The sequence below is a fragment of the Dicentrarchus labrax genome, unplaced genomic scaffold (genome assembly GCF_905237075.1).
Source record: "Dicentrarchus labrax unplaced genomic scaffold, dlabrax2021, whole genome shotgun sequence".
Lineage (NCBI taxonomy): Eukaryota > Metazoa > Chordata > Actinopteri > Moronidae > Dicentrarchus > Dicentrarchus labrax.
The window spans coordinates 21142509-21168679 of NW_026136705.1; the positions used below are offsets into that span (position 1 = coordinate 21142509).

The 26171-nt window shown below is 41.6% G+C and overlaps 1 protein-coding gene across 4 annotated transcripts in view; it reads left to right on the top strand.

Annotated features, from left to right (window-relative positions):
- Window positions 1-384: 384 nt before the first annotated feature.
- The window catches only part of cpeb4b (cytoplasmic polyadenylation element binding protein 4b), a 31274-nt gene continuing 5487 nt past the window's right edge, over window positions 385-26171 (top strand). For 2 of the 4 annotated variants that reach the window (XM_051400361.1, XM_051400362.1), the window contains exons 1-10: window positions 385-925; window positions 1821-3058; window positions 13963-14053; window positions 18944-18994; window positions 21340-21363; window positions 22666-22836; window positions 23021-23110; window positions 23449-23567; window positions 23744-23858; window positions 24936-25117. In XM_051400361.1, the coding sequence (XP_051256321.1) occupies window positions 1868-3058; window positions 13963-14053; window positions 18944-18994; window positions 21340-21363; window positions 22666-22836; window positions 23021-23110; window positions 23449-23567; window positions 23744-23858; window positions 24936-25117 (2034 nt within the window). In that variant the 5' untranslated portion in view covers window positions 385-925; window positions 1821-1867. The remainder of the gene's footprint in view (window positions 926-1820; window positions 3059-13962; window positions 14054-18943; window positions 18995-21339; window positions 21364-22665; window positions 22837-23020; window positions 23111-23448; window positions 23568-23743; window positions 23859-24935; window positions 25118-26171) is intronic. The other 2 variants (XM_051400363.1, XM_051400364.1) reach the window with 2 other exon arrangements.

The following is a 26171-nucleotide window of genomic DNA, read 5'->3' on the forward strand; positions in this document are numbered from 1 at the left end:
AAAAAAGCCTGGACCAAGGATGCTCTTTTTTTCTGATGCATCCTTTTTTCGAGCAGGAGCGGGAGGAGGAGGAGGAGGAGGAGGAGTAAGGGGGGGGGTTGGGTATCTCAGTTCTCACGACCTGATACCGGCTGCATCGTGAAAGGACAGGACCGTGCTGGGAGGATTTTTTTTAAAAAAAATTTTATATTTATTTATTTTTAATAATTCCTGACCTCAGTGGGCTGTACTTATATGGATAGCATGGCTGTATTATTGGTGCACGGCCGCTCAGTGTTGTAGATATTAGGCGAGGCTGCCGGTCAGCTCGACCAATCGCGTATCGAGGTGTGGCTCTCGGGGGGCGTGGCTGCGGCGGAGAGGGTGGCGCTAGAAGCGGAAGTGTGTCTCGGCTGATCTCTCGCTGTCATTCGGCCACGGTCGGTTCCAGGAGAGAGGGGCAGCCAAGAAGCACACAGGAATCGGCTGGCTCTGTAGGGGGAAAGGAAAAAAAAAAAAAAGAAAAGAAAAAGAAAAAGGAGAAATATACAGAAATCAAACAACGAACAATGAAACCGATCGAATAAGGCTTTGTGGAAGAACCGAGTGTATTTCACACATTGCCACGTTAAACAAAGCTGTTTGATTGTACAGTCCAGACTAGAAGGCAGAGCAGATAGAGAGCTGTGTCATTGAGCAGGCAGGACACGTCAGGAGAAGAGAGAGAGAGAGAAAGAGAGAGAGAGAGGAGAAGAAGAAGAAGGAGAAGAAGAAGGAAAAACTGCACTGTACGAGTCAGCTCTCTGATCGCCTCTTCTAAAAGCTTTGCCTGACGTACTAATTTTTTGTTTCCCCCCCTCCCTCCAAGGACACCGCCTCGCTCTCAACCCCCGAGGAAAAGGATCTCGACAGAGACGTCGCCGAGGTCGAAGGTGGTGATCAGAAGGTGAACATACATTTTATTCGCCCGGTGTTCAGGCTGTCCGGCTAGCTAGCGTTTGTGCTAACGGTTAATAGCTCGCTAGCTAGCTTGCTAACGTTAGCAACGGGTGAAAAAAAAAAAAAAAAAAAAATGGTTAGCCGGCTAGCTAACACGTCTGGTTGACGACTGTTGCCTCGAGTGTGTACGTGTAGTTAATGAACAATGATTTGTGACACTATTCATCGGTCGCTGTTCGATTAAAGTTTAATAAAAAAATAAAAAAGAAAAAAGAAAAGTGAATGACTTCGCTTATATCGGATCAGTTTTGAGGGTGGACTCTCCGTGGAGTCCTGACAGCTGTCAAACAAGGTCGACTGCTTTTTCTTTTCCTTATGTCGGTTTACTGTCAACATTTTCAACGTTAGTTCACATTTTATGCCACTGTCTTTTCTTTAAGGTCATGCTGCGGGTAATTAATTGTCTGTCGGGTTGTTTGCGTTGGGGGAAAACGTCTCAAATGGAGAATGTGTCGGCTCGACACAGCAGTGTTTCTGGCTATACTGGTGGCTGCCAGCAGCTCAGCTGTAGACTTACGAGCTGGCAACGTCACGGGGTTATAATTAGCTAAAGGTGTAACGTTAACTGGTTGGCTTTTTTCAACAGCCCAGAGTAATAAGGGTAGGTTGTTCAGTGCAAGAATAAGCTCATTCATGACATCGTGTGTGATGATCATATGTCTAGGAATTCTCTGAGGGGCTAAAACAGACCCAATAGAGAGGGGAAAAAAAAATCTTTTATGTCGGTATAAAATGTCTATGGCCATCACCTAATTGTTTCTAAATCCCTTGATCTATAGTGGAATGAGAGGGACTGACTGCTAACTCAGTGCATGCCATCCTGTGTGCTCTTCTCTCAATAGGACCAAACGATCACGGGATAGCATTTGTGTGTGGGGGGAGAAAACAAATGGGGGATTACGGGTTTGGAGTCCTAGTTCAAAACAACACTGGCAACAAGTCTGCATTCCCGGTCCGAATCCACCCGCATCTGCAGCCCCCACACCACCACCAAAATGTGTCGCAGAGCCCTGCTGCTTTCATAAACAGCACCACAGCCGCAGGGAATGGCACCACGGGAGGCTCTCCCTGGCTCTTCCCTGCCTCTGCCACCCACAACAGCGTGCAAGACGAAATCCTGGGGGGCTCAGAGAAGCCCAAAGCACAGCAGCAACAGGAAATGCAAGAAACGCAAGAAAAGCAGCAGCAGTTGTCCCCTGGGAGTCACCAGGAGGTTGGAAGTGGTGGTGGGATCATTTCAGAACTGGAAAAAGCCCGGTCAGAGGAAGCCAAGACGGACAGCGGGGTGTCTGAAGGAAGTAACGGAAAGGAGAAGCAGCTACGTCTTGAGTCTCCTGTCCTGACGGGCTTTGATTACCAGGAGACGTCTGGTCTCGGGGGAACTGGCCCAGTCCAGTCTAGTACAACCTCGTCATCACTTACTGGCTTCAACAACTGGTCAACTGCAATCCCACCGGCGCCATCAACCATCATCAATGAGGACGTCAGCTTCTTCAACCCGGCCTCTGCCAACAATGGGCCCCTGCTTTTCCAGAACTTCTCACACCACGTCAGTCCAGGTTTTGGTGGGAACTTCTCCCCCCAGATCGGACCGGCAGCGGCCTTGTCCCAGCACCACCCAGCTCCCCCGCCACACCCCCACTTCCAACACCCCCACAACCAACACCAGCAGCATCGGCGCTCCCCGGCCTCTCCACACCCTCCACCGCCCTTTCCGCACAGGAATCCGGCTTTCAGCCAGTTGCCGCACTTGTCCAACAGCCTGAACAAGCCCCCGTCCCCCTGGGGTCCAGCCAGCTACCAGAGCCCCTCTCCCTCTCCCGGCTCCTCCACCTCCTGGAGTCCCGGAGGAGGCTATGGTAGCGGTGGCGGCGGCTGGGGAGGGTCTCAGGGCAGAGATTATCGCCGAGGGCTGAATGGCGGGATGACCCCCATCAACTCTATCTCTCCACTGAAGAAGACCTTTCCTAACAACCACGTGGCATCCCAGAAGTACCCTCGAAACAGTCCCGCAGGCTTCAACCCCAAGTCCTGGATGGATGATGGAGTCGGCCGCAGTGATAACATCTTCCCCTTTCAGGTCAGTTTGCCTGTGATAGTCTCATTGTATGATTTAGCAATAATTCGGGCATACTATTTTATTTATTAACCAACACATTGTGCTGTGTTCATGCTTTTGTGTGGTAATATTTTTCAGCAGTGGCCGCTTGCTGGCAGAATTTATGTTATTTCTGTTGGCTGTTAATTTTATTATACTATGTGGTATAGCTGCTATTTTTAGACATTGGGGGAGGGCGTGGATTTACATGATGAATTTGTTACTGTGTTAGCTTAGAAATCAGTCGTTGGGTTCTGTACTTCCACAGCTGTATGTCTCTGATGATGACTAATGTGGCTCTGTCACTGCAGTGGTGTGTGCCACATAGATGAGCTGGGGGGCTGGAGGGGAGGAGTGGGGGGTGTGTGGGGTGGAGGCATTATGGATGTAGAGAAAAAGATGGGGAGAGGAACACGGAAATCGGGGGAATGCGAGAGAGGGTACGAGGAGAACAATCACAGGAATGGATCACCAAGATTGACAGAGACCGAGATGTAAGGAAAAATATAGATGTACCAGTGAACAAGCACACATCCTCCAGGGATTTATTTTATTCTGGCCAGAAACAAAAAATAAATAAATAATGGAGGTAATACTGTAGATTGATGGCCCGAGCCTAATGCCTAATGATTTTTCCAGGATTACCGCTTTATTAATCACCCAGGTCATGGCTGCTATAACCTAGCAACTCGTTTTCAAAATGCCAGCCTATTCATAGTGTAATTTTGATTGCCGGGTCCACACACAATGAAGATGGCTCACATAATTCTATTATCACATGTAGACAACAGCCGATGGGATTGATGGAAAGAGGTAAAGGGAGCATGGAGATAAATTCATTTTATTGATCTAGCTCATGATTGATTGTGTCGGTCATTACAGGGAGGCGGGGGTGCTATAGGCCCAGCTAGGCCTGATGAAAGGTTTTCTTTAAGTGCTTCACACATCCTTTGCCTTCTTACCTTTGGACATTGTCCCTTCTGATCTTTCAAATTAACTTCTGGTCAGTACTTGGTTCCCATCGGTTCCCAATGTCATATTGGTTGGAGTAAATGGTATAACATTGTCTGAATGATTGCTTCCCTTTGTTGTTTCAACTCTCTGTCAACTGCCAAACAGCACTACTAATTGGCCGTAGAGACCACCAGTGATGGGGTACTTCATTTTCTTGGCCTTGCCCATCCATAGAGCAAGTCATAATCTCTATTTTTCTTCAGGAATGAATTAAAATCCTCCAAACAAACAAATTACTTCATTTTAAAATTTAGTAAGTGATGCTTGCTGTGACCTTTCTAGGTCTTTCCTCATCTCCACGTGCAATTAATGACTCACAGTGCACCACAGGCCAAACAGTGAGGACGTTGTTCTGACATGTCTTGACATGTCTTGGGTGTTTTTTGCTGAATAAGTAGCAAAGCTTGCTACTGAGCAGCTATTTACCATTAGCTAACAGCCTAATTGCTGTTGGTAGTCATGAGGTCGGGTTCATATCTGACCTGTTCTAATTCACTAGGGCCTAATCCTTGTTAATATTTTGAGTCATATTGTGGTAAGATCCACTCCAAAAGCAGCTTATTTTAATAAAAAATTGCAACTTAGCAACAATAAATGTTTTTTTTAGATGCTACATAAAAAAAAAATGGAACTAGTACCTAGCTCTGTTAGCGGATTCTCTGTCCTCTGAACTGTGATTGTGCATCCATTTTGAGCTGTGGAGAGTCCCTTCTGTTACAGATTTAAGCTAAAGCTAGCATTACTGTAGCGGCAGTATGTTGCTCTCCCTTGTGGTTGAATCAGATCAGCCAAAGTAGCATTGTCCTCCTGACCTCTTGATACTGCAAGGGCAGATGGAGGATGGGCACAGAGCTGCCTTACTGTGTGTGTGTGTGTGTGGGGTGTGGTGTGTGTGTGTGTGTGTGTGTGTGTGTGTGTGTGTGTGTGTGTGTGTGAGAGGGTGACTGACTGATTATTTAAGTATAACCCTTTAACAAGGAACAAGTAATTGATAGTTTAGAAAAACACATGAAGATGGCTGTCAAGAAATTAAGACTTACTACGACATAGTATTGGACTTGAGGTAATATAAAGCAGAAAAAATATTTAGAGTAGAGAGTAGATATATTTGCTGTGACAATGGATTTCAGAACATACTAAGAATTCTGCTTTTTCTCCAGAACGTCTCCTTTCTGCTCTCCTATTTATGCATTTAGGGAGTAGTACAGCATAATTGTAAATTGTAAATATTTGCTCCACCAGATTGCCTTTTGCCTCACTTCGAGCTGCTAAATACAGATCTGTATCATTTTGCCTATGTTCACATCTTCCACTTCTAAATATTTAGTTGCATAATGGAATTGCTCGGAAGCATTCACCTCATATGCCTATATTGTTCAAAATAAGGTGTTTATGTGCCATATATCTTGTATTTTTCTGAACCATAAGCTGACAGTATTGTTCCATCCCCTGTATATGAATTGGAGAATGTGTCTTTTCGGTGTGATCGTATAGATCACGTTGCAGCGTTGAAAATGTCACTATAGAAACCACTGTTTAATTATTACACAGGCAACCAGGTGTCAAGTTTATTCGTCGGAGGCCTTCTCAGTGTAGTTCAATCTTTAAGATGTATAGGCCATTAGGCCATTGTCTTTTCATTCACTCCCATTTTATTGCCTTTGCTGAAGAATTGCTCTAACCAAAACCAATAGAACAATAGTTTTTTTTTTGTAAACTGTACTTAACGTTATGCTTGTTGAAATTGTGCACTGTTCAGATGACTGATGACACATGTTGCCTTACACAATGCACCCCCACCTTTGGTAATTGAAATACCGTAGCTCCTGTAACTCTGAGCTAAACAGACCCCATGAGGAACTGTTGTCACAATGTTTCACTGTAAGCTTTCTCTAACTGCCTCACATAATCTACATTTTAACACCAACACCACAGATGAAAGATCAGTGGCTTTTGCTTTAGAATTCCCATTGTTCTGCCTGTGTACAATCAAAAGTTAGTGCGTAGTGTTTCTTTGTACCCTTTTGGATTAGATGTGATTGTAACACATAACTCTACAGAGACAAAAGCAAGTGGTTGACTCCCATAATGTAGCACTACTGTAACATTTGCAGTTAGATGCTATTCGGTGGATCGGAACACACATTATGGAATATGCCACTGGCCAGGTATGTTACAACAGCTAGCTGCTATAGCAACGATCCTTCGCTCTGCCCATTTTCATGGAGTTTGGCATTATCCTGTGATTGCCTTGAGCCATGACATTCATTTGTGTGTATGAGCAAATGTGTAGATGCAATTTGAGAGCCAGGCTGTATGGCATTTGGTGGATATTTTATCCAAAGTGGTGTACAACACCATGGCACACAGAGGGAGAAAATGTTCTGTGGCTGTTGCTGCAGCAGGCAGGGCCGCTGCTGTATTAGAGCAGCTTTAGAATTTGGGGATGGGCTCCAGGCCAGGCACACTGCTGCTAACTGCTAGTATACTGGTCAGCTTGTAACTAGCCTCAGACCAGAAACATGTACTTTTTTTAAATGCCAGGAAAACCTTCCTTGCCTTCGTTTTTCTTCTCCCATGGTTCTCTTTCTTTCCTCTAATCCATTTATTAGCTATATACACACACATGCCCGTGAGGGGGTTCTGGAGCCGGTCCCAGCTGAAATGGGGCAGGGTACACTCTGGTAGGAATGGGACGATGTACAATATTATCTCATATTGTGATTAAAAACACATTTAATATATAAATATACGTTTGTTGTGGTGAATTTCAATTATAGCTATGATCATGAATATTCTCATGAGTGACTTGAAAAAGCTCTCTAACCTGCTAACATGCAAGAGCCTGCATCTTTCCAGTTATTCCAAAATCTTGAGCCTGTCACCGTGGCAGAGGGCTCGGCTTGCCCATTGTATCTCCAACATAAAAAGTTAAACCAAATGTGTGAAAATACTATGGATTCCAAACTAAAGAATGGGATGAGGTACCTATTTGAGGTGTCCTATCTGTGATGCAATGTTTCAGTGCCATTGTAAGGAGTAAGGAGTTTTAAGCATATTTTGAAGGTTATTGTGAATTGCAATTATTTTGCCAGGATAATCGTGAGCTGACATTTTCATATTGTCCCATGTCTACAGTCTGGACAGGTTGCCAGTCAATCATAGGGCTGACACATAGACACAATCATTCACACGCGTATACTCAACGGGCAATTTAGAGTCGCCGATTAACCTAACCTGCATGTCTTTGGACTGTGGGAGGAAAGCAAATATTCTTTATCTCCTTGTTCCCTAATTCCTCGCCTGTGAAATTCAAGGTCAAAGGCCTGCTGCCGTGTCAGGTGTACTGGGCTGATTCGGATTGGTAAATTTGGCCAGTGACCTGCAGGGCCTGAGGGGTGAGTAAGCCAAGACAGGATATTGTCTCAGTAAGCTACTTGGGTAACTGTTGGTTACAGCTCCCTCCTCACTGTTGAGCATTTTTCTTCTGTTCAGCATTTGATTGTTTGAAAGGCCATCTAATCAGTGTGACAGGTGTTCAGGCAAGTATCAGTTGGAAAATGTATGCAGTGATTGTCAGTACCTGTTTGGCATGAACGATCTTGTTGAAGCTAACAGGTTTACTTTGAAGTAAGAAGTTCATTCTTTTCAGATAGCCTTCCTTCGTGTATTCATGATGTGTGCAGACTCTTTATTTTGCATGCATGTACGTCTACAAACAAACACTCGGAGCCATTAAGCTGTCGAAGTTTCAACTAAGTCTGGTCCTTGTGACATTGGTGTTAAATGAGAGAAATGTTTTTTTTTTTCGACTAATGAGCAGACTGAGCTGTGCTGGCAAGCACAAAACTCTGCTGCTCATACAGCCTCATTGTGCCCTTCTCACACCCTTGACAGACACTCTGAAACAGGAAGAAAGTGAGCTTGTGTGCATGTGTGTATGTGCCCATGCCCGTGTGTGCATGAGCCCTAATTAGTCCCTGGCCTATGTCTTCTGCACATGTGTCTTAACAAAGGAATAAGAGAAAGGCGAGTCTATGTGGAGGTGTCATATTGTATTTAGCATAGCTCATTGCGTACAATAAAGGCCTCGGTTCAGTCTAATCTCCAAGCAGTGCAAATACTGCCGGAACCCCTGGTTCTTCCACTCCTGTTACACCCCAAACGCACACATACATACACCATTCAACCAACACTGGATAATAGGTTGTTTTTGACAGTTGGGGGTATTTAATGTCATAGCAGGTCTTTGAAATACTTTGACCAGGAAGAAACATAATCGCAAGCATCAAAAGCTCAACCTGCTTCCCTTTCCTGCCCTCCTTTCTTCTCTTTTTACTTTGCCTTACCTCACTACTCGCTTTCCCACTCTCCATCATCCCCTTTCTTTCATCTGCCATTTTCCCCTTCCCTTCTTTGCTTTGGGCTTCCTCTCTCTGCCTGTTGTCTCACGGATGTGATTAGAAGCACACAAAAAAGGAAAAAAATGGCTCCACCAGTGAGTGTGAGGTGGATGGAAGAATAATCTCTAAACCTGAAAACTCATATTCCACCCATTTATTTTTATGTCCCTTACCATGTTAAGTTCTCCACTCTTTCACCCTCGCTCAACTTTCATTTTTCATTAACAGGCAGGTGACATGGAAGAATAATGTTTGAATGAATCACTCACAGCATGATGTATTTAATCATTCTGTACTACCCTACATGTCACCAGAATCTGATGGTGGCTGCCCTGTCTGTTTTGTGGTGCTTAAGATTAAAACCTATTTAGAATTGAGAGGATGTTGTTACAAGCAATCTGGTCCACTTAGTTATTTTAAGCTTATTTTCACTTAATCAGATTCAGCTTTCAAAGGTTTAATTTTGTGAATGTTTAGGTAGGGTTATACAGATGCCCAATACCATCATCTATCTCTGATGTGTGACAGCTGTTGGCAATGACCTAAGGTATGTGAAATAAGCAAGCTGGGATGCTGTAGCTAATGTTATTAATTTCCCTTAATTTGCCATGGTACCAAGGCAGCAAAGTTCTGCTGGTTATTCGGAGTGATCTCTGCTCAAGATGCAGCTGATGTTAGACTGTACTGGCAGAATGGGCTAGAACACACACCAACGGCGTGTCAAAATCGCTGTTGTTTCCAATGTGAACTGGCACATTGGTGGTGACGAAAACCGGCAATTTGATCACGGTTGAATAGGTACATTTTGGCAACTATACCTTGACTACTGCTATTGTCAGTATGACCTAGTCAGTGTGTGGTATGTGCTTCAAATGATTGATGTGTGCTTCACTTAACATTAAGTTTATCTTGTTATTTTATAGCAGACTCACCCATATTAGCCTTTAATAAGGTATCATTGCTTATGTGGCAAATTAGCATCTACTGTATAGGTGAAGCAGTTAGTCTCATCATATTACTGGTCCCAACTAATCACAGTATTATTTTGTCATAGATGAGCTGTTCATATGAGATCATTTTCTGAAGGTCTTGCCCTTTTTTATAAGAAGAGACAAATATCTCTGATCCACTGAGGACACACGTTTGATGATTTCCAATTTGATTTTGCATTTGCAACTAGTGTAGCACAGTCATGGTAGAAAGTGGGTGTGTCTTGCCTTTTAAATCCATCTAGCTTGAACCAGACTGCATCATGCTTATTATATTGGTTCTGTTGAAATCCAGCTACACTTGACTAAATTTCACTATTGCCTGCAAATAATAGAGTATGTCCTGTCTTCTATGTTTATACCTAAAGCCTTGGGTTAGCGTGAGCAAGCTTTCATAAATACACGACATGCACTGTAATTTGTGTGTCTTGCTTGCAGGTAATCTACATATATGTCTGTGTGTATGTGTGGATGAGACAAGTGACCATGATTGTGTGTGTTTGTGTATCTGTGCACGCCCTGCAATCTGTCAGGGATGAGTACTTTGCTGGTCAGCTGGCCAGTTGTTGAGAGAGAGAAGGATGCACGAATCTGATGATTAATCACCGTCTGCACCTCTCCAGGCTAATGCTTAGCAACTGCAGAGCACCAGCCAGGCCTTAGTCCGCCATACTGAGTCCACCTCGGCCACAAAATGAATTCCTATTCTCCTGAAACTATATAATAGGATTACCATGCGGTAGTACAGCGGTCAAAATATAACTGTAACAAGGAGATGGTCCAAGAAAGAATAATCATTTTTGAAGCACAAAAACAGGGATTCCTTCTGCTCAACTATAATTGTCTTATACAGAAATACCATAAACTTTAGAAATGCAGCAGATCCCAGAAATATTTCACTTTGCTACTACCTATCTATGTTTGTCTTGTATTTGTGTGCTTGTCTGTGTTAGGATATACTTTACTAGTTGTGTATACTTCCGTAATAACCAGTCCGTGACTTGTTTCTGCTTCCCCTGTCTTTTGAATGTTTGTTTTATTTGACCTAAAGCAATAGCCCTAAGTCCACATAAGATACTGAGACGGATATGAGAAAATAGTCGACATAGTCTGGCCTATATCCCCGTGTTGATATTTGTTTTGAGGGAGAGAGTGTGCACTGGGTGTGTTCTCCTTACCATGTCATCTCTGTTTTAGTATGTTCCTCCAGTCAGTGAAATCTACACCAGCCAGAATGGTGGTAAGATTTTGGCTACAGCTGGGAAATTTGGCTGTTTCACCAGCCAGTGTGGCAGACATCCAACCACGCTTTTTGGCTGATCAGATAGTAAAAGTAGCTATTGAGTTTTTTTCAGAGCCACTGCAGACACCAGATAGGAAGATGAAAAAGTGAGTTGCCTGCCCCTGGTCATATGGTTCACGGAGCCAGGTCTGTTTTTGTGAACCCGTTAGCATTTGACCCCTGTGGAGTTCATGGTAAATCGTGGTATGCTATGAGCTTTTCTTTCCAAGGTATTTTTTTTCTCCACAGACATTGGCCCAGGGTTTGACCTGGTTACTGGATAAAAGAGAACATACTAGAGAGGTTAGGCCTAGATGCATTTGTTGGAAAGACAAAGTGGAAAGAGTGACTGTACAGATAGATTACCTACAGGTTGACACATTGGGTAATTCTTGTTGTGCAAGGTCTGGCCATTATCAGTCAAGTTGAGGGCAGAGCTGATCACGCAGTGTTGATGTGAGGAACTTTTCGATACTTTTCAGACTTCTCAGGAGAGTTGAGGTGTACGTTTTCTTTTGACTTCTCACAGGTTACTTTAATTAGCATGCTTTCACGCAATGTCATGCTTTGTTCCTATTGTTTAATGTTAATATTGTCAGCATCACCCCACAGCTGTCACTTTTCACGTGGTATTTGCTTAAGAGGATTTCAAGTAGGCTGTAAAAAGGACAAACGACAACCCTCTTTTTCAATCAGACCTCAATGTCAACTGTTGCTACACCAGACTGGATGAACGCACCACTTGCTGGGCTGACCCTGGCGTTTTCTTCTGATTTGTTAAATTTGGAAAAACATGGCAGCTATTTAAATGCACCAAATTCAGCTGCTAAGTTTTAAGAGGGTGTGAGTTGTGTCATCATCTAAAAACTCATGGTTCCCAGATTGGACCGTCAGCATCGTGTCAACCTCAGTCAACTCTTAAGTGGATCCTTTTCAGACTTAAATCTTGTAGCAAAAACCTGAACTCAAGATGTTTCACAAGCATGAATCTTTATAGTCTGGCAGGCTCTTTTTCTCCCGATCTTGTGTACCTATTTTTACTGGTGTTAAATTGCTCTTGTGTGCTTTACAAAGTGCATATATTTACTGCATATCTACTGCACTGTGTTTACGTAAAAGGCTATTTTGTATTGTTTTGACAGTATCTCTACAAATAGTCAAATGATAGTTTCTACAATTATATATGTAGTTATTATTTACATATTTCATTATGTTTTTTTTAAAGCTTTACTTTAAAATAACCAACAAGTTGATACAATAGATACTGATGCAGGAAAAATGGGAACAAAAGAGTTTATTTCAGTCGTGACCAAAAAACTGTGACTAAGCATTTTAGTCATGATGTGCAGCTTATTGGACAACAACTTGTAGCCAGAAGAGTCACTTGCTCTGTACAATGTGAGATCTCTGACGCATAAACAAGGAATAGAAATCTTTTTTAAGGTATTTCCACTTTTATGGTGGCATGGATTGGAGTAAAAACAGGGGAAGAGACAGAGGAAGGAATAAGACAACTGTGTGATGCTGTGGGGACGTGAGACCTTTGACACCAACTGTAAATGTAAAAAAAGAAGGATGAATTTCATATTAAAGTCTTCAGCAGCATTGTCTGCCAGTGTTGTGGTTATTTTGGATAGAAGACATAGAGTTTATCAGTTTGTTATCAAGTTGTTGTCAGAGGCTGCATATTTTGTTTGGGGGAGGTGGAGGCAAGACAGAAGCCTTATCAGCACGACACTTGGAGTACTGTATGTGTGTGCGTGTCTGTGTTTGTGCATGGGCACATGTTTTCGCTGTGTTCGCATATTTTATGTGTACACATTGAATGGGTGTGTGTGTGTGTGTGTGTGTGTGTTTACACATGTTGTCTGTGAATACAAATATTTCCAGTATGGTTGGCATGCCAAGGATGCCCTTGTTGTAGGTGACAAAGCTGTCTCTCAAGAATTGGCTCAGCTCCTGCTTGGTCGTACTGCTTGTTTTACTGTTGACTTTCATTATGCTGCCTCCCTGAATGAGTGAGTTTACAGCTTGGTTAGCTATTCAGTTAACTTTGCAAATAATGCAGCTGTTAAACGCACAATAACCTCATGAAGAGGGGAACTGTGGTTAGAAATAAGACAAAAGGAACTGAAAGATTTTATTTAATCAACAAAGGAGTGTATTATAAAGATCCTTGTGTTACTCAAAGGCTTCACATACCTGTGTCATGTAGAGATATCTCTGAGGGTGTTTTTGAGCTCCTGTTTGGTGGCGGGTTGTCAATCTGTCCATCTATTTCATTCTTGTGAACGTGGTATCTCAGGAACGCCTGGAGGGAATTTCATTACATTTGGCACAAACGTCCACTTGACACAAGGATTAATTGATTAAAATTTGGTGGTCAGCGTCACTGTGACATCACAGTGTTCTGCATAAACACATTTCTGGCCATTATTCAACGCCATAACTCAGGAACAGAAGGGGAGATAGTGACCATATGTTACATTTGGTCGATACTGAATTGGTGACTCTAATCTTAGGTCCCACCTCTGTGCTCCTGGGTTAAAGCTGTGTGTGAACCTTTGTGTTTTCAAATTTGTAGCTTCTTTGCATCCATTTTTCCATATTTAAAACATTGTAGTCCACAACAAGCTTGTTTGTCTCGCTGATATTGAACACCAGGTGATTGTTGCACCATGTGACAAAGCTCTCGTCCTCTGTAAAAATTCTTTCAAAGTGAAGATGGCGTGTTTCTCACTTGAAATGATTCACTGGAATCATACATGTCAATATGGTGACACGGAAACTTAAATTTTTCGCAAAAAAACACACTTAATTATATGAGTCTGGACAGACATGGACGTAAATGGCAACTTGACTGGTTGGCGGAGGCATACAAGCTCGAGGTGGTAATTCTAGTTATTAATAGCTTGCCTTGGTCACGAATGTTCAAGCTTTGTTTAGAGTGTGAAGCAGTTGGAATGGCAAAACAGTATATTTTCTTGTGTAAATTTAGCAGAATGCTCTCTCTCCTTCTTGTGTGTGTGAGAGCTCTTTGGCCAGCTTGGGTTAATTGAGGCAATGTTACATCAAAAGATAAAGATAAATGTAATTGTTCAAGTTGCTCCCTGCACAGTCGTCAACTGTGAAGACTGTTCACGGCTCTGAAGCAGAAAAAAGTAAATGGTGTTTCACTCCTTTCTCTCCTCTCTTTAGGAACGCACCAGGTCATTCGACAGCTTCAACATGAACACGCTGGAGAGCTCCCTGATCGACATCATGAGGGCTGAGCAGGACACCCTGAAAGGTGAAGATGTCCAATGTCAATCAGAAACATGAAACACTAAGCAGACAACCAGCAATACTCAGTGTATTTTTAGCACATGTGTAATGCGCAGGTAGAAGAAATAGTCTATAGTTTCCCGATATAATTACCACATGCTTATCAATACTATGGGTGCACTTATTGTTTGGCGAGTACATGGCTAGCGCACAATATTTATCCATGGCATATATCACCTCACTTAAAATGTAGTATTATGGCATAGAATAGAATTCAATGTAAATCGACTCTGCTCTTTCATAGATTAACATTAAACATATGCAATAAAGGTATGATTGTATCACCGGCCAAGCATCTCGGAGGAGCATTACATTTCAATGTAGAGCAGATAAGTGCTCGCACTCGCACTTTATTCACAATTTAACGCCTGAATTCTCAGCAGAGAAGTTTCACTTCCTCCACAGGTCAGACAACTAGACATTTTGTCTTCTTTTGATGAGCAATAATAAGAGAAGGTTAGCCTGTGTAGCAGTTCGCTCACAAGTCTGTGTTCTTTTTCCTTTTCTTTCTTTCCCACTTTGAATTTTAAAAATGAAACCACAAAAGAAATGTTTTTTGTGTGCATATGACCTCTTTCTCATGCATTTTGAGAAGGAGGTGCATAGAGAATTCCGGGCTGATGGAGGCTTAGGCTTTGTATTTAAGAGGGGATTTGTGAGAGAGATGGAAAGACTCCCACTGATCTGAACTGATGCTGTTGGCCATCATTCGTTTCTAATGATCACAGCTGCAGTCTAGTGTGAAGTTGTGGTTGTTTATCTGTAAATGTCGAGTCAAATCTGAATTAACATGTTTTCCACTATTTGCCATTAAAAAGTGTAAAAAGGAAACCTTTGGCTTGTTAGCAAACAGTGCTTATAAACTGACGGCTATAGGTGTTCAAGAGATTTTAGTCTGTTCCAGTTCCGGGTCAATGTAAATCCCTGTATTCCTTGTATTCCCGGTCTTACCGGATTACTGTCGTGCATTGTTACACACAGGTGTAAACACAGTTATACTGTATACCTTGCTAAAACTAATGCAGTCTGATACAACAGTCCTGCAGTAAATCCTACCTTCATGAATGTTATAATGTTCAGTTGTTGAAACTGTGATCATTTTGGAGGAGGTAGTTTGTGGTGCTGTTGAACTGTATAGTATTATACTGACAGGTGTTTCTTTTATTTATCCACCCTTATTGATATAAATGGGATGGACAAAATGATAGGAATTGGTACACCTAACTGGTGTTAGTTCATAAACTGGCAAGCGAGTGATATTCTAGCAACATTTTTAAAGTATGAGCAGCAGACACTTGTAATTACCTGAAAAAGAGAATCATCGATTAAAAAGTGGACACCAACTGACTTCGGTTATTGATTAATTGAGACTAGCCAATGTCCGTTATTGGCTGAATGGTGTTAGGCAACACTGGTCAATGGTAACCTAGAAATGGGTTATTGAGTACAGCAGGTAGCCGGTGTTGTTTATTGTTTCAGAGGGTGTAACTGACAGTAATTATAGATAGGGAGTGCCTAGCTAACAAAAAGGACTGGCCAATTTTAGCAATTGGTGGAGGGGGAGTAGCTTGTAGGTGTAGTTCTGGTAGTGATCATTGTTTGAAAGGAAAATGCCTTTGAAAGGAAACACTGGGGCTTGATTGGTTATAGACCAGAGTTCAAGTTGTCAGCCGCATATAGTTTTTTATCACACCACAAGGCTTAATACTAGATAATGATAGATAATGCTACATAACCATCTTTATTTTCTGTGGGTCATTGCGGTCCAAGTAACAGAAATTGATTAACTTGGATCTTATAATGGCAGTGACAAGATGTTGTTTTTCTTTTCTTGTCTGTGCGTACAGTATGTCTATTGACAAAGAAAATGTTAACATTTTCTGTTTTGAACATTTAAGTGTTACTGTGGAGAAAGTGAAAAACAAATATAGTACATGCAATATATGAATATATATATATATATATATATATATATATATATATGTACTGCCAGCAATGCTAGAAAAAAAGGTGCAGCCATGTATAACACACATACATACCAGTTTCACTACCAGAATAACAAGATGAGTGAAAACTGAGAGCTGCAGACACTTCACTATCACCTTGTATTTATTTCAGCCTCACACCCACTGGGCTCAGCCACATCCAGCTGTGATCTAATGTTCTGCTGTCAAACCAAAGTAAATCTTCCCTCAATATTAAGAGAGGAGGACTGAAAGGTTACCTCATTAGCCACGTTTCGGTGTCTTAGCTCCAGCCATGCTGGCACAGATTCCTGCGACTGTTAGATCCAAGAGCTTGGCACCAGAAGACAAAACAAGTTTTTTTTTTCCTTCTAAATTGAGAGCCCTAATCTTCTGCTTTATTAGAAATCAAACCATTTTGAAATTATGATGACATTAAATATAGTTTAGCAGAAGTAATGTTAACCCCAACTTCCTATTAGAGTTGTATATGATTGTCCATTTGTGTTCTCTGTTCTGTCTTTTGTTGATGAAAAATATACTTGTCTGACAGTGCTTATTCGTGATCCCGCAAATTAATCTATCTTTTCTATTTCATTCTGTTTATCTTTCTTCTCACTACTCTCATTTGACCTCCTTTTTCTCCATCTTTCTTCAGCCGTTCTCTTCAGATTTGTTCTCGTACAATACCCCATTCTATACTGCTTTCACATGATCCATCACACCGTATCTCCTATTCTTTATCTTTTGTTTTGTAGCCCTTGGCCTGCTACAAAATATTATTCTATTTATTCCTTGTTTTCATAATTATAGTCCGGGCTTGTACAGCGCCGTGCCAATGTAGCAGTGACTTAAGTGAGTCCTTTCCTTTTCCCTCACAGCAAAGTAAAAAGAAAAACATAATTACAGCACATTTTCTTTGAGCGCTGACTCTTCTCCAGGCCAACTGTCTCTTGCTCTCCCTTGCTCTCCCCTGCTCTCTGTCACACACATAACATGTATGCACACACAAATATAATAAACACAGACAGCGTGCAGACACAAGCACGTTTAGATACACATAATCATAGCACAAATTTCTCATTCCAGCCGAACATATTGAACAAAGTGAGAGCGATGAAGCCAGGGAACAGGCGAGGCAAAATGTCTACAGTAGAAGTGGCTTTGAATTGCTTCCAGCATTGTCCTGACTGACAGAAAGGATCTCTCTGTTCAGCCACCACACACACATACACACTCTCACACACACAAAAACACACACACACACACACACACACACACACACACACACACACACACACACACACACCACTGTCTTGTGTGTGCTCGTGCATGCGTGTGCTTTAACTATTACTGTGCTGTACATGTAGGCAGCCAGCAGCATGCAAATAAGGTTCACAGAGCGGGCACACACAACCCTGCCAACACACAGGGATGTGCTTATGTGTTTGCAACACTTGCTCCTCAGAGACTATAAAAAGCTCTCAATATCCAATATGATGGGTTGTGCTCAGATGGACTTTGATTTTGGGTGGTGCACTTATTGGCACATGTATTACTTTGCTAAATTACTGAAGGAGATAAATGTTGAATTCTGCAGTGCAGCCTATAGGAATTGAGCTTGCGTGCGTACCCTGATTGTGGTTGGCACCGCTGTTTTTTTTTTTTTTTTATATGACTGACAGTTTGAACTTGTATTCTGATGCTAATAATGTCTAGACTTTGATGAATGTGCTTGAATATATGGGAATCTAGAGTATGGTATGTATAGTGTTAGTGTTGTAGCAGCCGAGGCCACGGGTGGTCCGTCCTGGTTTCTGTGGTCTGTGAGCCCTAGTTCTGTTTTATGCACCACATCTACTGAACACTGTGGGGCTCAATAGGCGAGGCGTGGGGGAGGGGCCACCAGATTTCCATGTGACTGAGGCATCGGAATGCACCAATCACAGGGCGGTCCATACCCATACAACAATGGTTGTACTATTTCAGCTCTTTCATCTCATTATCCCTCTGCAGCAAGCGGGCCTTGCATAACTTTGAAGCTTGTTTGGCATCATAACACGTATTTGTGTGGGTGCAGGCGTGTGTGCGTGTGAGACAGGCCTGTCAAATGGCTCAATGTAAAATGTATGATATGAGGCTCGGAGAGAGAGAGAGAGGCACACATAGGGAAATGGAGGTCGATGAGAGGGAGAGAGATGGTTGGTGTCCCACAGATGTAGTCTGTAATGAGATTGATGTGGAAGCAACACTCAGTGTGCTCATATCTGTTATAGCCACGGCCTGTATGTACTCTATTAAAGAACTGTCTGAAACACCCAGTGTTTGATATGTTCTTCTGTACAAATCAACACAATTTTCAAACCAAAATCATGCCCGTTCACTTTGAATATGTCCTGCACTGTGTGCAGAATTGTTCAAATATTACCCATCGATTAAGTAAATGTTGTAGTAATTAAGACCACTATCATGGTCACAGCCATCTTAACTGGTAGTGGTGCTATTGTCTGATGGTTTGTCTATAATTTATGGGTTTGCTGTTTTGTGATTTGTACTTAATCACAGACATGTTTCTGTAAAATCTCAAAATAGGCCATAAACACCAAAAAGAAGATTTAACACTGATCGCTCCATTCATTCAAAAAGCCTCAGGGGAGGGATTTGAAGGCTATACAATCATCAAAATTGAAATTCCTGTTCTATTTTCATCTTTTCATTTCTCCTGAAATGTAGAGATTTTTATGTAGAGTAATAAATAATAGCATAAAAAACCTGCCTGATATATTAGTTTGTAGAAAGACCGACAGGAGTAATGTCAGAACTTATAGATTTTATCTCTGTGTCACATTTATTCATATTTAAATATTTCTGTTTTGTGCCACCCTGTGCAGGTCGTCTGGGGTTCCCTCATCCAGGAGGGGACAACCCCCTGCCACTCAATGGTACGTATGGCAACCTACTTCCGGTTTTCCAGGGCCCACTAACTAAATGAAAAATTATGTCCTTGAAAACACAAGTCGATAATGTCAATCTGTATGGCGTTGTCCTTGAATATCAGTTAAAATCACTTATTAATCTGAAAATATGCACCCAGTGGATATATATTTAGTATGATTCACTCGGTTTTCATTGTTAAACCTCCATGTAGGTGACACTAAATACTGCGAGTGGAGATAGTTTAAAGGTGTGAAAAGGTGTGAGATAACCTTGATTGTTTGTGTCTGGTGACTTTGAAGCTTCGTGTGCCCTTGCTGGCCTGGGATTGAATCCAACCAAAAAAGTATTGTGTCCCTCCTCAGTGCCCTTCTGCTTTGTAAATGTCAACATGAAAAAAAAATGGCCACACTCGCCCACTTTTAAAGTAAATCCATTTCTGTTATTGATCTTTCATGTAGTCCCTTAAATAAATAGATAGATGGAGAGGGGAATTAAAGAGGATAGGTGGATAGAGGACATAGTGTTTTTTGACACCAGGAAATAAAAAGATGAATGAAGAAGAGAATGACTTAGAAATAATGGCCTTAGGAGGGCTCTAGCTAAATCTATGTCAGCTCCTAGTACGAAGACGTTCTTGTCCTGTAAATTACATCTCTGAGTATAGGGTTTTATGATTGGATTAATGTGCTCCTGGAAAATACTATAAATATATTTAATTTAATTTCTGTAGTTTCCTCATTTGGTCCCATTGCACAGAAGAAAATAATACCTTTTTAAACTCTATATAAATAACTATGCCTCTCTCCAGTGGTCCCTCTGACATGCTGCAGTTTCCACAAAAGCAGTTTTATATTCAGCTACCTCTCCTTTACCCTTGGACCCTCTCCTTCCCTTTTATCATTGTGTAATTGTGTTGTTGTAGCTTTTGCCTTCTGGTCTTGGGCCAGGATGTAAAACAGGAGAAGGGCCAGTAGTTTCTTCACAAGATCGTTGGGTCACATGGTGAGATCACATGGTCAGGAGCTGCCATCAAGCCCTGAGACAGATGGTGCCAGCGGATAGGCAGGATTCAGAGGTTGCACACCAGATCTCTCTCTCTCTCTCTCTCTCTCTCTCTCTCTCTCTCTCTCTCTCTCTCTCTCTCTCTCTCTCTCTCTCTCTCTCTCTCATTCTTTTTGTCTTCTAAGCGTACACAGATTGCATTCCTCATTCTCTTGATCTCTCTCGCTCACTCTCATTTTCTCTCACCACCACGCAGCTTTTTATCAGCTTGCTTCTCCATCTCTTCCAATGTATTTTTCTCTCTTTCTGTCACACACACACACACACACACACACACACACACACACACACACACACACACACACACACACCTTTTTATAGCACTCTCTGCTCTCTTTCAATCTGCTTTCCTGTTTGTCTCTCTTTCTCTCTCTTCTCTTTCTAGCTTTCTTTGACCTTCCCCCCAGAGTTAATGTCCATCTGGGTTGGAAAGTCCGCTGAGGGAGCCGAGGATTATTGCTTGTGTGTTCTGGCCACTTCTTCATCCTCTCTCCATGTTCTTACAGTTTTAGATGGGTCGATGTTTCAATCTCTCCAGTGTCCACATTTTAATTTGTTTCACTTCAGCTCTGTGCAAAGAAACATTATTTCCCAGTGAGCGCGTTAAATGAAATGAGTAAAAAGAGCATCGTCTTGTGCACACACATGACACTGAACTGCATTGTGGGCTTTGCACCTGTTAAATAGGTTATAGAATAGATTTCCGTGTGACTGTTTGGGGTAATTTTACATTCACAAACTCTGTGAGGTGGTGTAGATTGCTTTATAATTTTCAACAGAATTATTTAAAATATGAAACATCACTCTTTAAAGCAGGACTCATATCTTGGTTTACTGACTGAAGCTAGGCTATCTTACTATCTTATCACTATCCCTAATTACTTCACCTCAAGGTTCAGTCCTTGGACACCTTTTACCCCTTCTCCTTTTCCCGTTTCTATGATCGGTGTAATTAGAAGGCAGGTAAATGTGTCTCCAATGTTACACATGATAATACACAGTTGTGCTTTTTATTCATGCTGAGTGAACTGGATAAGTGTTCACAAATATTTAGCCAGTGTATACAGACCTTTTTAATTGTAGACTTTTAACTATAAAAAGGATTGAAATTGTGCTTTAATTTTATAGTGTAGTGTCAGTAAAGTAGTCTGGTGACAATTCAAAAGCCTGGTTAACATTCACAGTGGACAATGGAACATCTCTGCATTGTCTTGAAGCACTTTTATTGGTGTATTATGCATCTTTTATAATCATCCTCTTCTTTGATTTGTTCTTATTCCACATGCAGCCAGGAATTATAGCAGGAGACGAGGTAAAATATAATCATGGATATATTATATACCTTTTCCAGCTTAATTTCCACTCTGTAGGTCTCAATATTTTGACAGATTTTGTGATGTTAAGCCATGCTGTTGTGACTGTGTTGGTTGTGGGGCGTTGGTTGTTAAATGAGTGCTCGTTCAAGTTTTGAATGACGCATTGTATCCGTCCAGTCAAGTGACATGTTTGTCTGCATGATTGTCTAAGTGTCGGGCCTTGCTTTAAGCTTGTGATGTGATCTTATGCATCTTTCATTTAGTGTGTGGTTTTCTCGTTGTGCTTGACTCTGCTTGCTTTTTTCTCATTTTCACACACATACTGCAAGATTGTTAAATCAGACAATAGCTGTTACTGTCACATTTAGCTGAAAGTTAATGAGGCAGAGATGCACAAAGTGTAGTGTGTGATTTACACACACACTGCAACAGAAGCACAGACACATGCCCAGGCACATGGCTGGACACACTCTCGTACACGCATACTTACTCACACACAGCACATACTGTAAGCTCAGGCTAACTCCCTTGCATAAATCTTTATAAAGCAGCTCAGGGCACGTTGTATGGGAGCAGGAACAGGCTAGGGAGGGCTTAACCTCAACAACACACAGACACACACGCACAGTTCACTGTGAAACTGTTGTTTGTTTCAGAGAACCTGCATGCATGTTCAGTCCTCCACAGACATTGCAGTTGCTGGATGTGTGTGTGAGTCATGACAACTAGAATTAAAAAAAATCCAGTCAGAATGACGCATAACATGTAATTCTGTACTTTTTGTTTTTGGTTCAGTCCAATTTGTTTTTTTAATCGCTCCATGTTATACGACTGAAATTTATTTGTGACCACTTGGATTTCTCGATTATATCTATATTTGTTTCTACTAATCTTCCTTACACAGTTCTAATATTAATTTTAGTTTAACATGATCCCTTATTAGCCTTTTGTATGTTTCCCTTCACACCTACTTGTGTTTTCCTCCAGACTGCAGTATTTTTTACAATAGTGGTCTGAGATTTTGAACATATTTTCCTTATAATGTACATCACACATGTTACTAACCTGCCTTAATGATATGGTAAACGATGTCAGATCAAGAATAAACTTAAAGACAGGTGGATTATTCATTGAGAGTGAAAAGTGAATGAAAAGTCAAGATAAAAGTGCAATTGTAGTTGTCATTGCTGCCAGAGTGTTGTAACCATGGCAACATTTACTCCTAGTTCTCTCTTCAGGAAATAACCCTTTCCTGCTCTCTTCCTCCTCCTGTTCTTCTTTTTCTCTCTCTCTCTCAGGCCACTCCTCTCTCTTCCCCATGGAGGATGGTTTTCCCGATGATGAGCGTGGCGATCAGGGTCTCACAGGCCTGGGTTCTCCGCACTGTTTTCCACACCAGAACGGAGAGCGCGTTGAACGTTACTCACGCAAGGTCTTTGTGGGAGGACTGCCCCCGGACATAGATGAAGGTAGATCTCATTAACATCAAAGGGATTTCATTTTGGGTCATTTCAGTCATTTTCTGTTATGATTAAACTTAGAAAAAGGGGGACTTGAAGGAATGGTATACCATAAGATAACATCCGAAAATTACACCTGCAATGCAAGCCTGCGGTCTGCCATTGAGTATGTATTCTATCTGCCTAATTTCAGATGAGATAACAGCCAGTTTCCGGCGTTTTGGACACCTGTTTGTGGACTGGCCTCACAAAGCGGAGAGCAAATCCTATTTCCCCCCAAAAGGTATGTTGAAATTGTCATCACGGCTTCTTTATTCTGTTCTGTATTGACTCATAATTGTAAACCGTTAATTTATTACAATAAAAGACAAGTGTCTACTACTACCTCTATTAATATGTGTTTATCTGTGCAGTCTGGTTTTGTCTTTAGGCTTTTATATGAAGCATTTTGTAACTGTGTCTGGACTGTTTGTCTGTTTCTCTGCCTGTAAAAGCGTACACCCTCCTGCTGAGAATGTTGTGATCAGATATACAGTCACAGTAATCATTGAACTAAACATGCCTCTTTGTCAATACTTTGCATCCACAGCAGCACCAATAACTTTCCTGTATTTTATATAGGCTACGCCTTCCTGCTGTTCCAGGATGAGAGCTCAGTGCAGGCTTTGATCGATGCCTGCATCGAAGAGGACGGCAAGCTGTATCTCTGTGTGTCCAGCCCCACCATCAAAGACAAGCCGGTCAGTGAGAGCACACACAAATGCTCCCATCTGCTCACATCTCCTGCTGTGTCCACTGAACTCAGTGAAACTTGTGGTTATGACTTTTACTTGACTTTACAAGCAGCTTTTATTAAACTGTGCTTGGTGCAGTTTATTTCTAGAGTGCTGAAACCTGCTGGTTTTGTGTGTGACAGGTCCAGATCCGCCCGTGGAACCTGAATGACAGCGATTTTGTGATGGATGGATCTCAGCCTCTGGACCCGAGGAAAACCATCTTTGTGGGAGGTGTCCCTCGTCCGCTCCGTGCAGGTATCCCACATTTTCATGTTTGTCCTTTTTCCATCAGGTGAATTATCAACAAATGAGTGTTTACAAAGACAACTCTGACATTTGAAGTATATACTGAGCATATGGGTTGAATCCTGTGTGTTTGTTATTGTAGCTTTCCCATATTTTCTGTCAATTATCAAAGGCTTTTAAAATGTAGTGTAGATGTTTTTGTATTCCTTATCAATCCTTTCAGTACACTTCTGCATTTTATCCCTTTGCATATGTTTATACTGTAAATCACAAATAAGCATTAAGCTTTGAGCAAAATTCTCCGTTCTGTAAGACACTGCAATGTGATCAGCTTGTGTTCATAATAAACATTAGACTTGCTAGAGGGTAGAGCTAAAAGAAGCACTGTTCCGGGGAAATCGGCTTTGACCTACACTAGTCCTATCAGGAAGTACTCTCAGTGGCATGCTGTGCCGTGCAGAATATTAAATTCCTTTTTATCCTGATAGCCATGTTATGTGCTCTGTGTTCATGTTTTCTGCACTGCTGGTAGCTGTGTTTTTAGACTTCTGTAGTCTTGGCACTGACCAAGGTCATAAGACCCTGCGGTGCATTAAATGTTTTATGACACTTTTGTAATATTTTTGTCTAAATTTACATGTATGATGTTTTTTTTGTTTTTTTTTATTTATGTTTTAACAAGTAAAGCTGCACTGTAAATTTGCAAGGTTATGTCCCCCCAATTTACAATACAAAGTGCACATAAACTTAATGGGATCTGTTGCAGCCATTTTAGCAGCTGAGACAACCCTCATATTTGCCCCATCAAACTCTACTTTAAACTTTAATCCATCTGTGATGACGGCTTTAAGCTCTCAGATCAACAACCCTCATCAACTTGATGTGTGGTGTGTTTGTGTTCACTGGCTACATGGGTTTGAGTTCATGTATTAAGCCTGTGTGTGTGATTATGTATGTGGGTAATTGCAGGATTTTGCCAGAATGTTTGTTATTGTGTTTATGTCTTTTCCTTTTGTGCATCAAACTTGTTTTTGCAAATATTTTGCTCAGCTAGTTCCAAATGTCTTTTTTCCCCCTCCTTTGCAGTGGAGCTGGCCATGATCATGGACCGCCTGTACGGCGGGGTTTGCTACGCTGGCATCGATACAGACCCTGAGCTGAAGTACCCCAAGGGAGCGGGGCGGGTCGCCTTCTCTAATCAGCAGAGCTACATTGCTGCTATCAGTGCTCGCTTTGTACAGCTGCAGCATGGAGAAATCGATAAACGGGTGAGTGGAAAGAAAAGAGAGCTCAGTATTTTTCGGCCTCCCCTCTTGGCCCCCTTCTTTCTTCATTTTTCTCCCCACATCTCAGTTCTTGTTGCTTCTATAAAACTTCTTGCCTGTGCCCCATTTCTGAGTTGTACCTAAAAAAGAGAGAAGGTCTTACTAGATTTGGTTTTGGAGTGAAAAAATTCAGCACTTTATACAGAATTCTTTTAGTAGAGAATGTGTAGCAGGAAAGGACATTTTTACATATAGTAATTGTTGAAGATCAGTGCAAGTAGCAACGTTTCTCCTGACTCCAAGCTTCATGAAGTTCATTCAACCAAAATGTCTGCCATAGAGTGAGAGCACAGGACAGTATCAAAAAAGACTGCTGTTGGATTTAGAGGAAACCCGACATAAACAAGGACTTTAAAAAAAAATGTCTCTTCCTACTTACTTATTTTTATTTAACCTTCATTTCTGTAGCACAGAGTAGGTTGGATGAGCAAACGTGCTTATTTATAGCAATGCCCCCTTAGCAGTTACAGTGAGAAGTAAAAAAAAAACAGGAACAGACAGTCATGAGCAGAACAGAGTGATAAAGTGCAGATTCAGTAAAAGCAGTTACGGCCAGGTGGAAGATAGTTATTGAGCACAGCGTTGAAGTTCCTGAAAGGTTTAGATGTTTTCATTTTTCCGTGTCATGTCAGATCATTCCATGAGACCGCTGACATTACCAGCAGTCCACTGCCTGCTTCGTTCAACTACTACTGTTACAGTTTCGAGCTAAGGCCATCAATGTCTTACCCACTGTTGCCAGCATTCAGTATCATAACTTAAGGTGGCCGGTAATTGACTCAAATATTATTCACATTTGCACAGTAGAGGTGAGTGAACGAGAAGATAACGGGAAATCCAACAGAAATATCTAGTGAAGAGGCAACATCGTACTATAAAACGCTGGAATAATGGTATGCTGCTTTCTCATTTGCATAATTGGTGTGCAAATTTTGTAGATGGAGTGCCTTGGTGACATTCACTTGCTAATAGCACAATCCCTCATCACTGAGGAGCT